Source organism: Pezoporus occidentalis, unplaced genomic scaffold, assembly GCF_034315485.1.
Source record: "Pezoporus occidentalis ecotype Australia unplaced genomic scaffold, CSIRO_AGI_Poc_V1 ctg133, whole genome shotgun sequence".
Taxonomy (NCBI): Eukaryota; Metazoa; Chordata; class Aves; order Psittaciformes; family Psittacidae; genus Pezoporus; species Pezoporus occidentalis.
Window position 1 is genome coordinate 117,168 of NW_026913136.1, and position 13,186 is coordinate 130,353.

The following is a 13,186-nucleotide window of genomic DNA, read 5'->3' on the forward strand; positions in this document are numbered from 1 at the left end:
TAATTATACACATTGTGCTATTACTCAATACCCATTCTTCCTCTTCCTTCATTATACATATCCTCAAGTGCACATTATGTTTTAAGAAATCACATACAGTCAAGATTTCTGACAGCACCGCCCCCCCCCCAAAACCCCAACCAAAACCCATGCGGGACATGGACCTGAAGCTCTGGGAAAAATCTATCAGCTGTGTTCACAGGCATTTTCTCTGCTACTCAGAGCTCATGTGCCACAAAACATTTAAACAAAGCAACAGATGCCAAGAAATACTTGCTGTTACAAGCAAAGTACATTCTCCTTCAACATTTTTTTCCTTCACAGTGACACTTTATAGGTAGTCCCACATTTCTATATTCCTAAAAGTATTAATTTTTGACCTTCCAATGTTCCTGTAAGAATCCCCACTTAAATGTATGTCAAACTCATTAAAGCTTCAGCTGTCATTATGGTAAATATCTGCAATAAACACAGTATTCTTCTGTGCTAAGGTGACATCTTTATACTGTATTTTGTATCTTTTGACAAGTCTGCTGAAGTTTCCAGGAAGGTCACAATAAAGAGAAACTGAAGTGGATCCCCACTAGTATTTCTAAGATCCTCAGAGTTTCTCAATGAAATGTCTTCAAACACAGGGTTCAAGTTTGAACAAGTTTGAGCCCAAATGAAAACAAATATTCTTGATAGGCCTTCTTGAAAGGCTCAGAAAAAGCCTTTTTTGAGTGTTAGAAATTGGGGACACCAGGTCCTACAACTTCAGTTTTGCCAAAATTAACATTTATAAAGCTCAAGACCCATGGAAATGTATCCAGGGAGTTGTGTAAAAAAGCCTCTTGCAGCATGACATGATACCTGTAACATAAATAAAGAAACTGTTGAAAATACATGAACTTAGGACATTCCTTTAAATCAAAAAGTTAATTCCACAAAGTAATCAGGACTTATAGAAGTCAAATGGTTATGAATATTGCTAAAAAAAAAAAAAGGTCTTATCAGGTGACAAAAAGAAAGAATTTCCTTCTGAGAAAAGGATGTAAGTTCTTGTAACACTTTCATTAACAACATTGAGGAAACTTGTATTAAAATTGTAAAAGTCTGAAAGACAGAAACCTTGCAAAGACTAAGGTCTAACATGTAAGCTTTCCAAAGGAATAAAAATTCGTGTCACTTCAGAAATTTACTGTGTTCTATATTATGTGTTGTATAAAGTCTTCTTGTGACTTTCCATGAACCAAGGACACCAGAAAGTGCATGGTGGTCTGTTGCTCATCACTGATTGACAGTTTGCACTACTGTAAAACCCAGAAATATTCCTACGCTCGTGGGAGTCTTAGCTTCTGCTTGGAGGGAAGTCCTGTCCTTCAGATGACACAGAAGTGTCTACTACACAAACTGCCAATGGATGTGAGGGCTGGGGACTACTGCAGTGCTCTACAATGATCTGTGTAAGCCATTATCATGATCCCTAACTGAGTGAGGAGTTAGGCCTAGAAAGCTCACTGAAATCTCAACCCCTTAGAAGGAGAAGTAAGAGGTACATAAGACAAAAAAATGTTCCTGTAAGTTCATGCAAAAAGGCATTTTGTGCTATATCTTAATAGGTAAATTGCTGATTCCATTGGGCAGGGCATGGGTCCTTAACAGATCTTTGCCTCTATTTCCATAGTGAAGGCACACAAATGATCATTCAGTGACCTTTGACGATGAGAAGACCTCCAAACCAGGTATTTGTGTTATGGCCCTGACCTTTACTTTATGAAAAACCCTGAAATCTGTATAGAAGAAACACACAGGACCTGACTCCAGAGAGCAAGTTCATTGTTTCAAATAGTTGAAAAGATAGTGAAAGTATTGCACCATTCCATTTTGTAGAAGAATGTTCATGTGATGTATGATAATCTGAAGGCACCAGTTCTCTCCCTTTAACTCAGCTTGTTAATTGTTGTTATATTTTATACAGTTGTTAATTTCCAAACAAGTTTTCATTTGCAAATTTAATTTTTCTGTTGCTCCTCTATTTTCCCCTTCTCTCCCCCATCCACAGGCACAAATCCGGTGTTTAATGCAGTTTTAATTCCCATTTTTCTTAAAACATGGTGAACCCATATTTGAATTTGCTTCTAACATGTTTTCAAATTAGCTTTTAGCTCCTTTAAAATAAAAAGTTTCCCCAAAGCTTAGCTATCACTCCTTCTCTCCACACTTCACTCTGTTCCTTTGCACATGTTCTATCTTCCTTCTCTACTCAACAAATCCTCATATCCTTAGCTTTCCAAATATCAAGTCTAATTCAATGCCTTCTGAGTCCCAAGAGATGTTACCTGTCAGTAGTAGCACAGACAAGGAACCCTTTACACAGAAATTTTTCAGTTTTTGTATGGGTCATGTAGAGCAAACATCTCAACATAATCAAGGATGAAAGTCTTAACAGGATTAAAGTCAATTGAGTAGGTGGCAGGATAGAAAGAATTAGTGGACAGTTTGAAAGCAATGTTGTGGTTAGGGGACACAGACATGGGTCACACGTTAAAAAGTTTGTAAGATGTTTCAAACTGGTATTTGCAGCTGGTGCTTAGAAATACATGAAGATATTATTTCCAGTGTAGCAATATTTCAAGCAAAGGTTGATTATGAAGGTATCAGAGTAGTCCAAGATAACCTTAGGCACTGTCTTACTGCACTGTGGGGAGACTAAATTTGAGAGTAAATATAGAGTCGGATTGTAATCCATACTCATATTAGTATACAGAGTAAACTAGATATTGATTAAAAAGAAAATATCTGAGAGATGAGCCCTTTCTTTCATTAACATACATGGAAGCTGAATGGTTTGTGTGTTTGTTTTGGTGATACAACATGATGCAGCACATTAGACTATAGCTTTCTAATTGATTAGATAGTTCCACTCCATGCTGATTTTTCATTAGAAAGAAACCTCTCAGGAGGTTTCTGTAGGTATTAATAGTAATAGGCCCCAAATGCAGGTCAGTAAAATGCCAGTCAAGTGGAAGGAATTGCCTCAAGAATGAGACTGGTTTGCTATTTTCCTATTACAGTTCCTGGAGTTTTCTTGTCCCTGAAGTGGAATGGCAGGGTGCAGGGTGACATAGCCAAATGAAATTAATTTTGAGATGATTATATACAGGCAGTACAGCATACCCTTTGTGGTTCAATTACTGCTTTCAAACTAGAAAAATATCCCTACAACTACAAAAGCCCTCTTTTGGAAACCTGAGGGGAAATGGATGTAACAGGAGTGTGAAACATTCTTACAACAGTAAGTACAATAAAACCATAATCAAAATGATTTATTTGATGCTAATAAATACCTTCAGATATTTTCCCTACTAAGGACTATTTCACTGCAGTTTTTGTGCAAGCAGAAATGTAATCCAGAGCTGCACACTAAAACCCATTGCAAATATATGCATATGTCAGCACTGGGGAAAAGTAAAACATACAAATGTAAAAACATAAAGAGAAAGCCTGCACTGTGAAAATAAAATCTTAAAATTGTTACTAAATGTAAGCAAGGAATATTTTGGAAGTTATAGAGACTAGAGGTATAAACACTCAGGCCATTTACAGACCCTTTGGTAAAAGTTTCAGATCCCTGCCTCTAAAAAGTGTTCTGAAACTGCATTACTCTACAAGATTTCACTTCATGCAGTAACAAGGCCATTAGAAAAGCTGTTTGCCTACTTCAGCCTGACAATTAGTAGAGGCTCAAGATCAGCATGAGAAAAAAATTTAGAAAAGGCTGAAATATCCTTGCAAACTTATCATGCCCACAGATCTGAAAGGACTTTACAGCACATAACAGAACTTGCAGTGTAAAGAGGAGAAACCTCTGTCAAATGCAGAAAAGGATGAAAAGCATTTCACTGGGAAGTATTTCTTTATATGTCTTTGTGCAGACACTGATTTTATCATGTAACAAAGTGTAACAGTGTGGCACAATGGAGCCCTTATTCTGTATGCTGCTTTGGGTATTACACTAATAAGAGGGCCTCCTTTTTTTAATGAGCTTCTGAGTTTTGAGAACAATCTGACAGTGATTCTGACTGACAGTGTTCTGTTGGTTTGATGTCTTTTGTCCCAGTGCTCCATGGCTGGGTAACCAGATGGTTAACTGTAATGTGTAACCAGATGCATAACTATAATCTAAACTCTAAACAGTTTTTAATTAAAAAAAAAAAAAAAGGTAGAGCTTGTGACTTACCTATGAGAGCAGAGCTCCCTGGACTGATGGTCATGTTTGTTCCTGAAGGAGAGGTCAGCACTGAACGAGTGATGGTCCCAGCACTGGAAAGCACTGATGTTAAGTCTTTTAGGTAAGGAAGAGGTCGTGGAGGCTCTGGTAACAGATTGGGAGACTGAAGTGATCAGCAACACAATAGCAGAAAACATCTCAGGGACATCAACAAAACCACCACCAGCTATTCCTTCATTATTTACCATGCTGCAATATTACCATTTCAGAGGGGCAATCTGAGCAACTTTGAGCAACTACTGGAGGTGTGCTTTGCCTCATGTTAGGTAAGGTGCTAGAGAAATCATTAAAATAACATCTGGATCAGCATGACCACAAAATAAATTCTCTCTGAAGGCTATCATGACATTCTTGTTGACCTTTGCATATGATGAACATACATGGTATCAAGAGATAAAGAAGCTTGGATGAAAGAGCGAATTTATAGAGCACAGAAGCCAAATCAAACGTCCGTGAGAGTCAGTGGGAAACTTTTCAATGTCTGCTACAACCTGGATCAAGCCCTGATTAAATATGGTTATAACTCTGCCAAATCCTGTGGTATACCTAGGTAAAGCTCCAAAGAACTCAAGAGTTCAGAGCTCAAGAGGGTCAATCTATGCTGAGAGCTGGAGGATTTAGTTCTTTACTATCCATTATGCTGTTTTAAAAAATTACATCATTTTTATAATTCCCAATTCTGTCATGGAAATGATGGGATATTTTATTTAAATGAATGGTGGCTTCATCCCTTTTCAATTAAATCATGGCAGACACTAAGCAAGTTTCTTATTGCTGATCACACTCACCACCAGAAGTATGAGTCATGGATGCCTGAACTGTTTCTTTCCATCAAGGAACTAAAGATGTCATTTGCCTACAAACATAAGCAGCTTGCATAACTCAAAGTAACTTTCCATCTTTAAAAAGTAAGCCATTTATAAGATCAGAGAAGGATTTAAAGATCTTGTGGGAGTGCTTATTTATAGTTGGAAACCCAGATGATAATGTTTTTCCCCAGATTTTTTCTTTTTTTTACTGAATTTCTAGAGCCAGTCTGGATTCACAGAGAAATCATGTGAACATCCATAAAGGGATTTTAGTGTCGTCTGTGAAACTGAGAAATCTCACTTTAAAACTTCCTCTGGAAGCTGCATCATCCATAGAACCTGTGCTCACTGTAGTCATGAAAGATGAGAGCTGTTAACAGATGCTTCAATGGTGTTGCACCAATAACAGGGACCAGGTTTCAAAATTTGATACTTCACTATCAAATGTAGAGAAGCACTTACATAGTCTGGTTGGATCATTCATCTGCCAGGCATGGAGAAATGATAGATGAGTTACTAGGAAAGGAAACCCTTTTCCCACACATCCAATTACTACCAGGTAACACTTCCACCGATACTTCACAGCTGACATTGTCCTTTCAAATCACCCAGCTATGCTTTCTGTCTGTTGTTTACAAACCCAAGAAAAGTAAACTTCACTATTCACTGGACCTGGGAAGTACTTTTTAAAAGCACACTTAGCTTATGCACCTTATAGGTGTGAAATGTCAGTATCAGACAGCCATGTACAGAAAGGCGGCTCAGTGGAGGCGTAGAACTTCACAGGGAAGAAAGTGGCATCATTCTCATGTCAAGAAATAAATGCTTTTCTTAAGTGGTAAGTCTATAAGAATGAAATTGACTATTTCAGGACTGGGAGGTGCAGTCCCTGTGGTTAGACACTTTCTCCTTATCTATCTTCCTTTTGTTATCACCTTGTTTCAAGTGATGTTGCTCAGAGAACAAATGCAGACTGATTACTTCCTTAGGACTGGGCTGCCTCTATGCCGTCCCCTCTTCTACATCCTCTGGTTAGTTCTGCAGGCTAGATGTGCCAGCAGGTATCTTACTATTGCTGCAAGTGCAAGATACCCTGGACTTACCAAGAACCAACAGCTGGGAGCTTTCAGTTACCTCCCCATGAAGATTGGCTGCCTTGCAGGAGTACAACCCCTGATCTGACAGAGAAACATTTGGAATTAGCAGCAGCCCATCATGCAAATGGTGAGCAAAGGACAGCTTGACCTTGTTCTTAAACCAAGTAACTTCTGCTTCAGGAACACCTGGAAAAACATTGACAAAACATAACACAAGTAAGGTACTATGGCTGCCACAGACAAAATTGTTAAAAGAGAACAAATAAAATGAGATTTTAACATGACTTCCAAGGAAGTGATGTTCATTTTTTGCAGTTCAGAAGTGTTTAGTCAGCTCTTTCACATTTCCTGTCTTTATCATTCTTAGACCCCTCTGAGACAGAGAAGAAAAGTTAAGACTAAATTGAAGTTTTCCCTTTTAGTGTCCCAGAATTGCACAAGTGAACTCTGAACTCACCACTCTTAAAAACAAACCTCTTTTGGATCAGAACAAGCTCAATCTATCCCAGTATCCTGTCTTTGGAAGAAGCCATAAGATGGTGCCTCTCCCAGCCCCACATTAGTTTCAGCTCAGGAACTTTCTGAGCCAGAAATAGTTTCTGTGTAGTTAGGAGCTCTTCATAGACTTCCTTTTATTAATTCATCCAATCTTCCATTTTCCAATTATGTAAACAATTAGAATTTACATCTTCAGAAAAGCAGTTTCACTGGTCTCACCAGGCAACTTCAGAAAACAGATTGTTACAGATTCATAATCCACTATAGGAAGAATTGCCTCCTTTTGTGTGCTTGGAAATAAGGTCTAGCTATCTTTTTTGAGTAATCTCTTGTAGGAATAGATTGTGATGTATAGCTGACAAGACCCCTGGTCTTGCAGTAGATAGCATTTTCTTCACATAGGGATTTCTAGCTTGATTTAAATGCATACTAGATCAGGTAATTTGGTGTCACTAGCTACTAAAAAATTGGGTATTGAAAGTCTCAACAGATGGGACAGACGTATGGACCTGTGCCTGGGAGGATACTGTGTGGGCCCATGGCTGTAAGGAGTAGAATGTTACTAATCCTGGTAACTGCTGGAGTGCATGATCTCCCATTTGTGGTAGCCTCTGTATGTGGAGGCAATTAATCTCTTTTACACAGACATGCAGCTACCTTGTGTCTGCTGTACATATGCATGCATGCATACAGGAAGTTATTCTTCAGTATCTGGTACCTACCTCAATCCTTCCCTGCCTTATGTCACAGCAACCTGTTCCTCTGCCCATTTCTAGCATCTTTCTGATAGAGCTTCCATGTAAAAAACCCCAAACCTACTCTATCAATTGTGTGGCCCTTGCATCAGAAATACCTCAGTCGGCTGTGCTCACTGAATACGACCACCCATTTTTCTGTATTAATAGTGACTGCCTGATTGCAGGTGTCTCACTAAGAATGTGCAGATGGAAGTGGGAAAAAGAGATTTTCTGTATTCTTCTACATCAAAGCATTGTGGCCTTTTTTCCTCCTCTCCCAGAGTAACCTGGTGACTTTGCCAAGACATCTGGAATAAGTACGTCTGAGCTTGGCAGTGAGGAAGGAGAAATGAAGCCCTGTAAGGGCAGAGGGTCTTGTCCATATTCAGAAAGTATCAGGAAGCAGCCTGTAAAAGACTGGAGGGTTTTTCTCTCTTTTGTTTAAGGGTTAACAGCACATGCTAATCTGGATTTCCATGGCATACCCAGGGAACTAATCATTCTTGTCTATGACACTGTTTTCCAAAGTCTTACTCACTTTTGTGCTGCTACAACTCATTTTTCTAAAAAGGATGAGCTGTTGGCCTGTTTCTGACCACCTCCTGGGACAGGACCACTACACAGCTCCCTATGTGGCTGTTACTCTTTGACCTATGTGGTGTGGGTGGGCTGACCATCACTTTAAACCTCACTCAAATTTATTCCAGAGCATCCACACAGAGTCCTTAGGGTAGTTTAGAAAATCACTGGGTAGCAAACAACCCCAACCCTTGGGTTTATTCACGCCTGAGTGTTTAGTGTGTTTCCATTGTGGGGAAAGGCATTTTGAGAGGTGAGCTCTCTAGAACAAAGGAGAGAAAATGGAAACTGTACCAGTTCTGCAGTCCCTCAGATGGAAAAAACCCCACATCCCAGCACTAGCCCTCCCAGTGCCTCCCTAGAGAAGGGATGATACTCCCTCTCTTGAAGCCTAAGCTACTTAGGGCACACAGATTTTCACATTATGGCTGTTGTGAACTTAGGCATGGAAATATAAAGAAATGTATCTCAGAAATAATCACAAGATTATAAAATTATAAAGCTTTCTTTAATTCCAGCCAGGGCTTATCTTCTTTTTTGGTTCTGAAGACTAAAATTGGGTAGAAGTCTCACGTTCTTCTTGAAAATAATGGAAGAGGAATGCAAATAGTGGGAGAAAAGGAAGGGATGGGGAGTGCTGAGAAGGGTAAAGAAGAAGAGAAATATACAATAAGGATTTCATATGACCACAGCCCTCAAGAGCAGGGACTCAAAACAAACACATGAATAAATACAGAGAGGCAGAAAAAAAAAAATAAAAAAATTGCTTCTTAAAAACAGCTGCTTAGTCCAGAAAGACAGGTTCCTCTTATATACACTTCAGCAGCAGAAGTAGCAACAAGAGGTTAAAGGTAAGACTTCTTACTGTTTGAGGTATTACTGTTGAGTCTAGGAAAGGTGCGCTGTACCTACAGAATATCCAGCAGCTATACAAATACCTTTTTCTGACTGCTACTCTACAAAGCGTGTTGTTCCTTTGTCTTTAATGTGAGGTTTTCACACTAACAGGAAATTATTTGAAACTAACCTGTACAGCTGTTCCTAGAGTTTGGTTTATGGAAGATAGGCAATATATGTCAGTAAGCAGCAACTTCATTTTCTTTTCTGCTTCCACCTTTAGTGACACAAACCGCAAGGCAGTCAGCAGAGGGATGAGCAAACCCATCATTGCGCAGCATTACCACAAGGGGTAGCAAGAGCATTTCAATCAGTCGGGTAATGGTGAATGACAGCGGACAGACGGCTGCGTGTGTTGCCTTACAGAAACAATCCAATCAGACAGACTGAAACTCTGACAGCTGCCATCTGGAAAGAAAATTCACCTTGCTAGGCAGCCAAGACTTTAAGTAGTAAACAGTTACCAAAGCCTATTCTTCAGCGTTCTCCTCCATCACTGTGGGTGTATCCAGCACAAAAAGGCTACTTGGGATATGTAGCAAGCAGAACTGTATATCCCAATTAAGACAATTTTGTTAAACTAGGAGCTTTCTGGGAAAGGAAGCATAACAATACAAGTATCTAGCAGCGCTGACTTGTTTTCAGTGCCACAATATTCTTGAAACAGTGACTTGCATGCCACAATCTGGTCTAGCTGATGAACAAATATGGGTCATAAAGCAAGGTAATAACTAGAAAAATATAACATCCAGCATAGATTAAATACAAAGGAAAGCAATGTTTAGGACAGTTGAAAAACCTTCAAGATGAAATATCAGAGAGAGAAGGATATACAGGGTAGGGTGTTAATACCTTTTAAGTCACTCTTCCAAATGTATTCTGGCTCAACAGTGACTTAATATATGACACTATATAACATAGTCTCAATATATAGTGTCAACAATATTTAACAGTGACTATAGCTATGACACTTTGCATACAGGTCCTTCTGTTAGAAGTTTTACAGCCTGAATGATACCACTGAGAAATGTCTTCAGAACTAGATTTTAAAAACTGGTTCGCCCTTTCATGTCCAGCTGTATTTTCAACAACAGCTTTGGCCAGATTGATTAAGGCTTCTGGTATCTGAATGAGGACCTGCACAATTCAAGTGGTAAAGTTAACAGAAAGCTTCCTAGTGATACTGATGTAATCCAAATTGCTCCCATCTCCCATTTGGAAGTGAAGCTGCACGCAGCAATCAAATTGCCCACACTAGAAGTGATGCTGGCTTTCTGAAGCTTGGAGAAAAACCTCCAGGTGGCAGTCACAAGCACATGTAAGACTTCCGAGTGATTTTTGCTTGGGAGTTCCTCTAGAGTTAGCTTTGGAGAAGTCTGTATTGACCACAATCACTTAACCATGTTAAAAAAATATTCTTTCACTTCTATAGACAAAATGGCAACGTTATGTCAAGTGAAATAAGACTGATTTTCAAGCTTGAAGAAAACCACAGCACCATCTTTGTCGTATGACCAAAGCAGAGTTTCATCCTTGACATTATTTATATCAGGGGCCAATTGAACTCTAATACATTCAGAATGATTTTATTTTCACTTGTCCCACAGCAAACATATACAGAATTCAGCTCAGTACACAGATTTTAACAGTGCTTATGGCTTTCATAAAAAGTTAAAAAGCAATATATAATTACTCCCTAGGCACTGGTAATGTTCTCTTTCATTATCTCTTGTTTTTAAGAAACCTTCCCAAGGCTTATCAACACCTGTCAGCAGCAAGTGTATATTTCTGTCCCTTAACAGCAAAATCAGCTTTAGAAAATGTTATAACTGATCCTTATGCTACTTATTTCTCTTATAAGTATTTACTCTGCTGCCCTGCTGACTTTCAGTAAATATGTGTCCTTATATGAGCCAAGACATCAAGATCCAGTACATGCATTATCTTGTACTACAGACAATACACCACAGTGATAGCAACATATCTTATTATGATGAGATTAACAGGTGCCAAATTCTGATCTGGAACAACTCTCAGTTGCTGTGCTGTCCGAGGGCATCCTGAAATGACTAGAGGGAAAGTACTAGGAAGAAAAAGACTACAGCTTTACAAAGTTGTGTGAAGAGTTTTTTCATCTAGATAGTCTGCACATAATACTGGATATGTTAGTTAGCTTTTGAATTGTGTTATATTCATTCTCACAATCCAATTTCTTTTGTGAAGATACATATGCAATAACATATTGCCAGATATGTTATTGCATTAACTATTGCATTTTAACTTACAGTGATTTGATGGCTATTTCACTGTTAATGCCTTCTGGGGAACTCTGGCAAGCCACATAGCTGTAAAATTCATCTACTCTGAAGAAGTCATTAGGATCGACACGTTTGCTGACTAAAGCAATAGTGCATGCTACTTTTCTCCTTAGAGTTGATCATTCTAAGTAGAATGGTAAAAACATATAAAAGATTGAATAATCAAAACCCAGATGCTAAACCAAAAAGTGCTTAAAACAGAAGGAAAATGACATTTATTTTCATATTCTTCAACAGATTTTATTAATGGTATATTTTCCAGGCATAGGAGAGACTGTTGATCAAAATCACCCTGTTCCTGGATCTCTTCCCAAATGCAGTTTTTGTTTGTTTGTTTGTTTTAAATTACTGCTGTTGAATTACCAGCAGTATTTGTATGAAAATAGGATTCTAGTGCCTATAAAATATTTTGGCCCTCATTATCCACTCTATTACTGCCTATGTAACATCACAGGTTGTGATTTATAAATTAATCAAAATTTCAATAGTAAACTCTGGTGTCAGACACAGTTGACATTTTCTGCAGAAGCAGAAGATAAACACCCATGAAGACAATTATGATTTAGGCAAATTTCTCCTGAATCACCAAAGAATCCAACATACATAATGCTACTAGATATCAAAAAGCCGCCTTCTGGGAGTGAAGAGAGTGATTCTGCTGTGACAGTACTAAAATTTTCCATTGTAGATACACGTTGTCATAGTAGGTTGGCTTCATAAAATTGCTAGAGATTATTTTCCTCTCAGAAAAGGCATTGAATCTGTGCCCCGACCATACTGTGGTCCCCTGCTGTAGTCTTCTGATTCAGTAAGAGCTATGGCACCTTTGCTCAGCCATATCCTGTTCTTTTCATTATGTCTTTATACTGATGGGAAATGGCTGTACTTCTTAAATCAGCAATCACAGTCTACATCTGTGGGGCCTCCCCATCTGCAGCTGAGAGAGCCCAAAGACAGAAATCCAAAATAATTTATGTCTTTATAATACTTAGTCTCTTTCAACACTTCCAGTGCACCTGGCCATTTAGGGGCCTGGGGAAAAACAGAACAGCTTTCATCTCCTTCTTCCTTGAAAGACATTGGTCTGATTGCAAGAAAGTGTTAGTGTCTGTGTTGGGAGGGCAACAGAATTACTGAATTCACTCCCTAGTGAATTACTAGGAGAAATAATACTGTATATTTCTTTCATTAATCCCACTGAGCCTAATTAGTAAATTGGGATCCCAGCCTAGTGTTTGCACAGCTATTGTGCATGCTTTGTTAAAAAACAGATGAACAAATAAAGAAACTTGAGCCAAATACTTTTTTCACTCAAGTATTTGCATATGGGTGGGGTTGGCAGCAGTTGAAGAAGAAAACTGACAACCACTAAGTGATTACAGTGACCAGGAAGTGTAAAAGAGAAGGACATCTGTGTATTTGCAGAGCAGATGCTTATTCAGCCATCTGAAGTAGCTGCTAAGGACAAGAAGCTAAAGCAAGGGTCTAAGGGACTTGATATCAGTCTAGTAGTTTACTCCATACATATCTCCAATGCAGATATTCATGTAACACTCAGCATTGCTCAGTCTGTGTTTTGTAAGCTGATTCCCCCCGCTTTTGTTCCCACTCATACGATGTACAAAAGTATAATGAATTGAAGATCTGGCCCTGGGTTTTTAGAGATTTCCCATCTCTCTCTTTTCCCTTACCCTCCTCTCCATACAGACCATTGCCACCAGCAACCATAGGACTGCAACACGCAGATTGGTCACCATTGGAAAGAGGCAAACTACCGTTACGAGATTGAGGGACATTCAGTCTCTGTCTGGAAAACAGTTTCAGGGAGAACCCTGTTTCAGCAGAATTCTCCTGAATTCCTGCACTCCCAAGGTGAAAAAAGAAAAATCAGAAGACGAGTGTACTAACATGTCCTAATTTAAAAAAAATCAGAGTTTGGCAGGAAAAGAAGGAACTAACCTGAATGGACTTTGAGAAC

At 38.8% G+C, this 13,186-nt stretch overlaps 1 protein-coding gene across 3 annotated transcripts in view; it reads right to left on the minus strand.

Moving 5' to 3' along the window:
* Positions 1–13,186, minus strand: part of ADAMTSL1 (ADAMTS like 1) — a 400,708-nt gene that overhangs the window by 21,252 nt on the left and 366,270 nt on the right. For all 3 annotated transcript variants that reach the window (XM_062608991.1, XM_062608990.1, XM_062608992.1), the window contains 2 exons: positions 6,186–6,365; positions 4,223–4,357 (listed from right to left, as the gene is read on the minus strand). In XM_062608991.1, the coding sequence (XP_062464975.1) occupies positions 4,223–4,357; positions 6,186–6,365 (315 nt within the window). The remainder of the gene's footprint in view (positions 1–4,222; positions 4,358–6,185; positions 6,366–13,186) is intronic.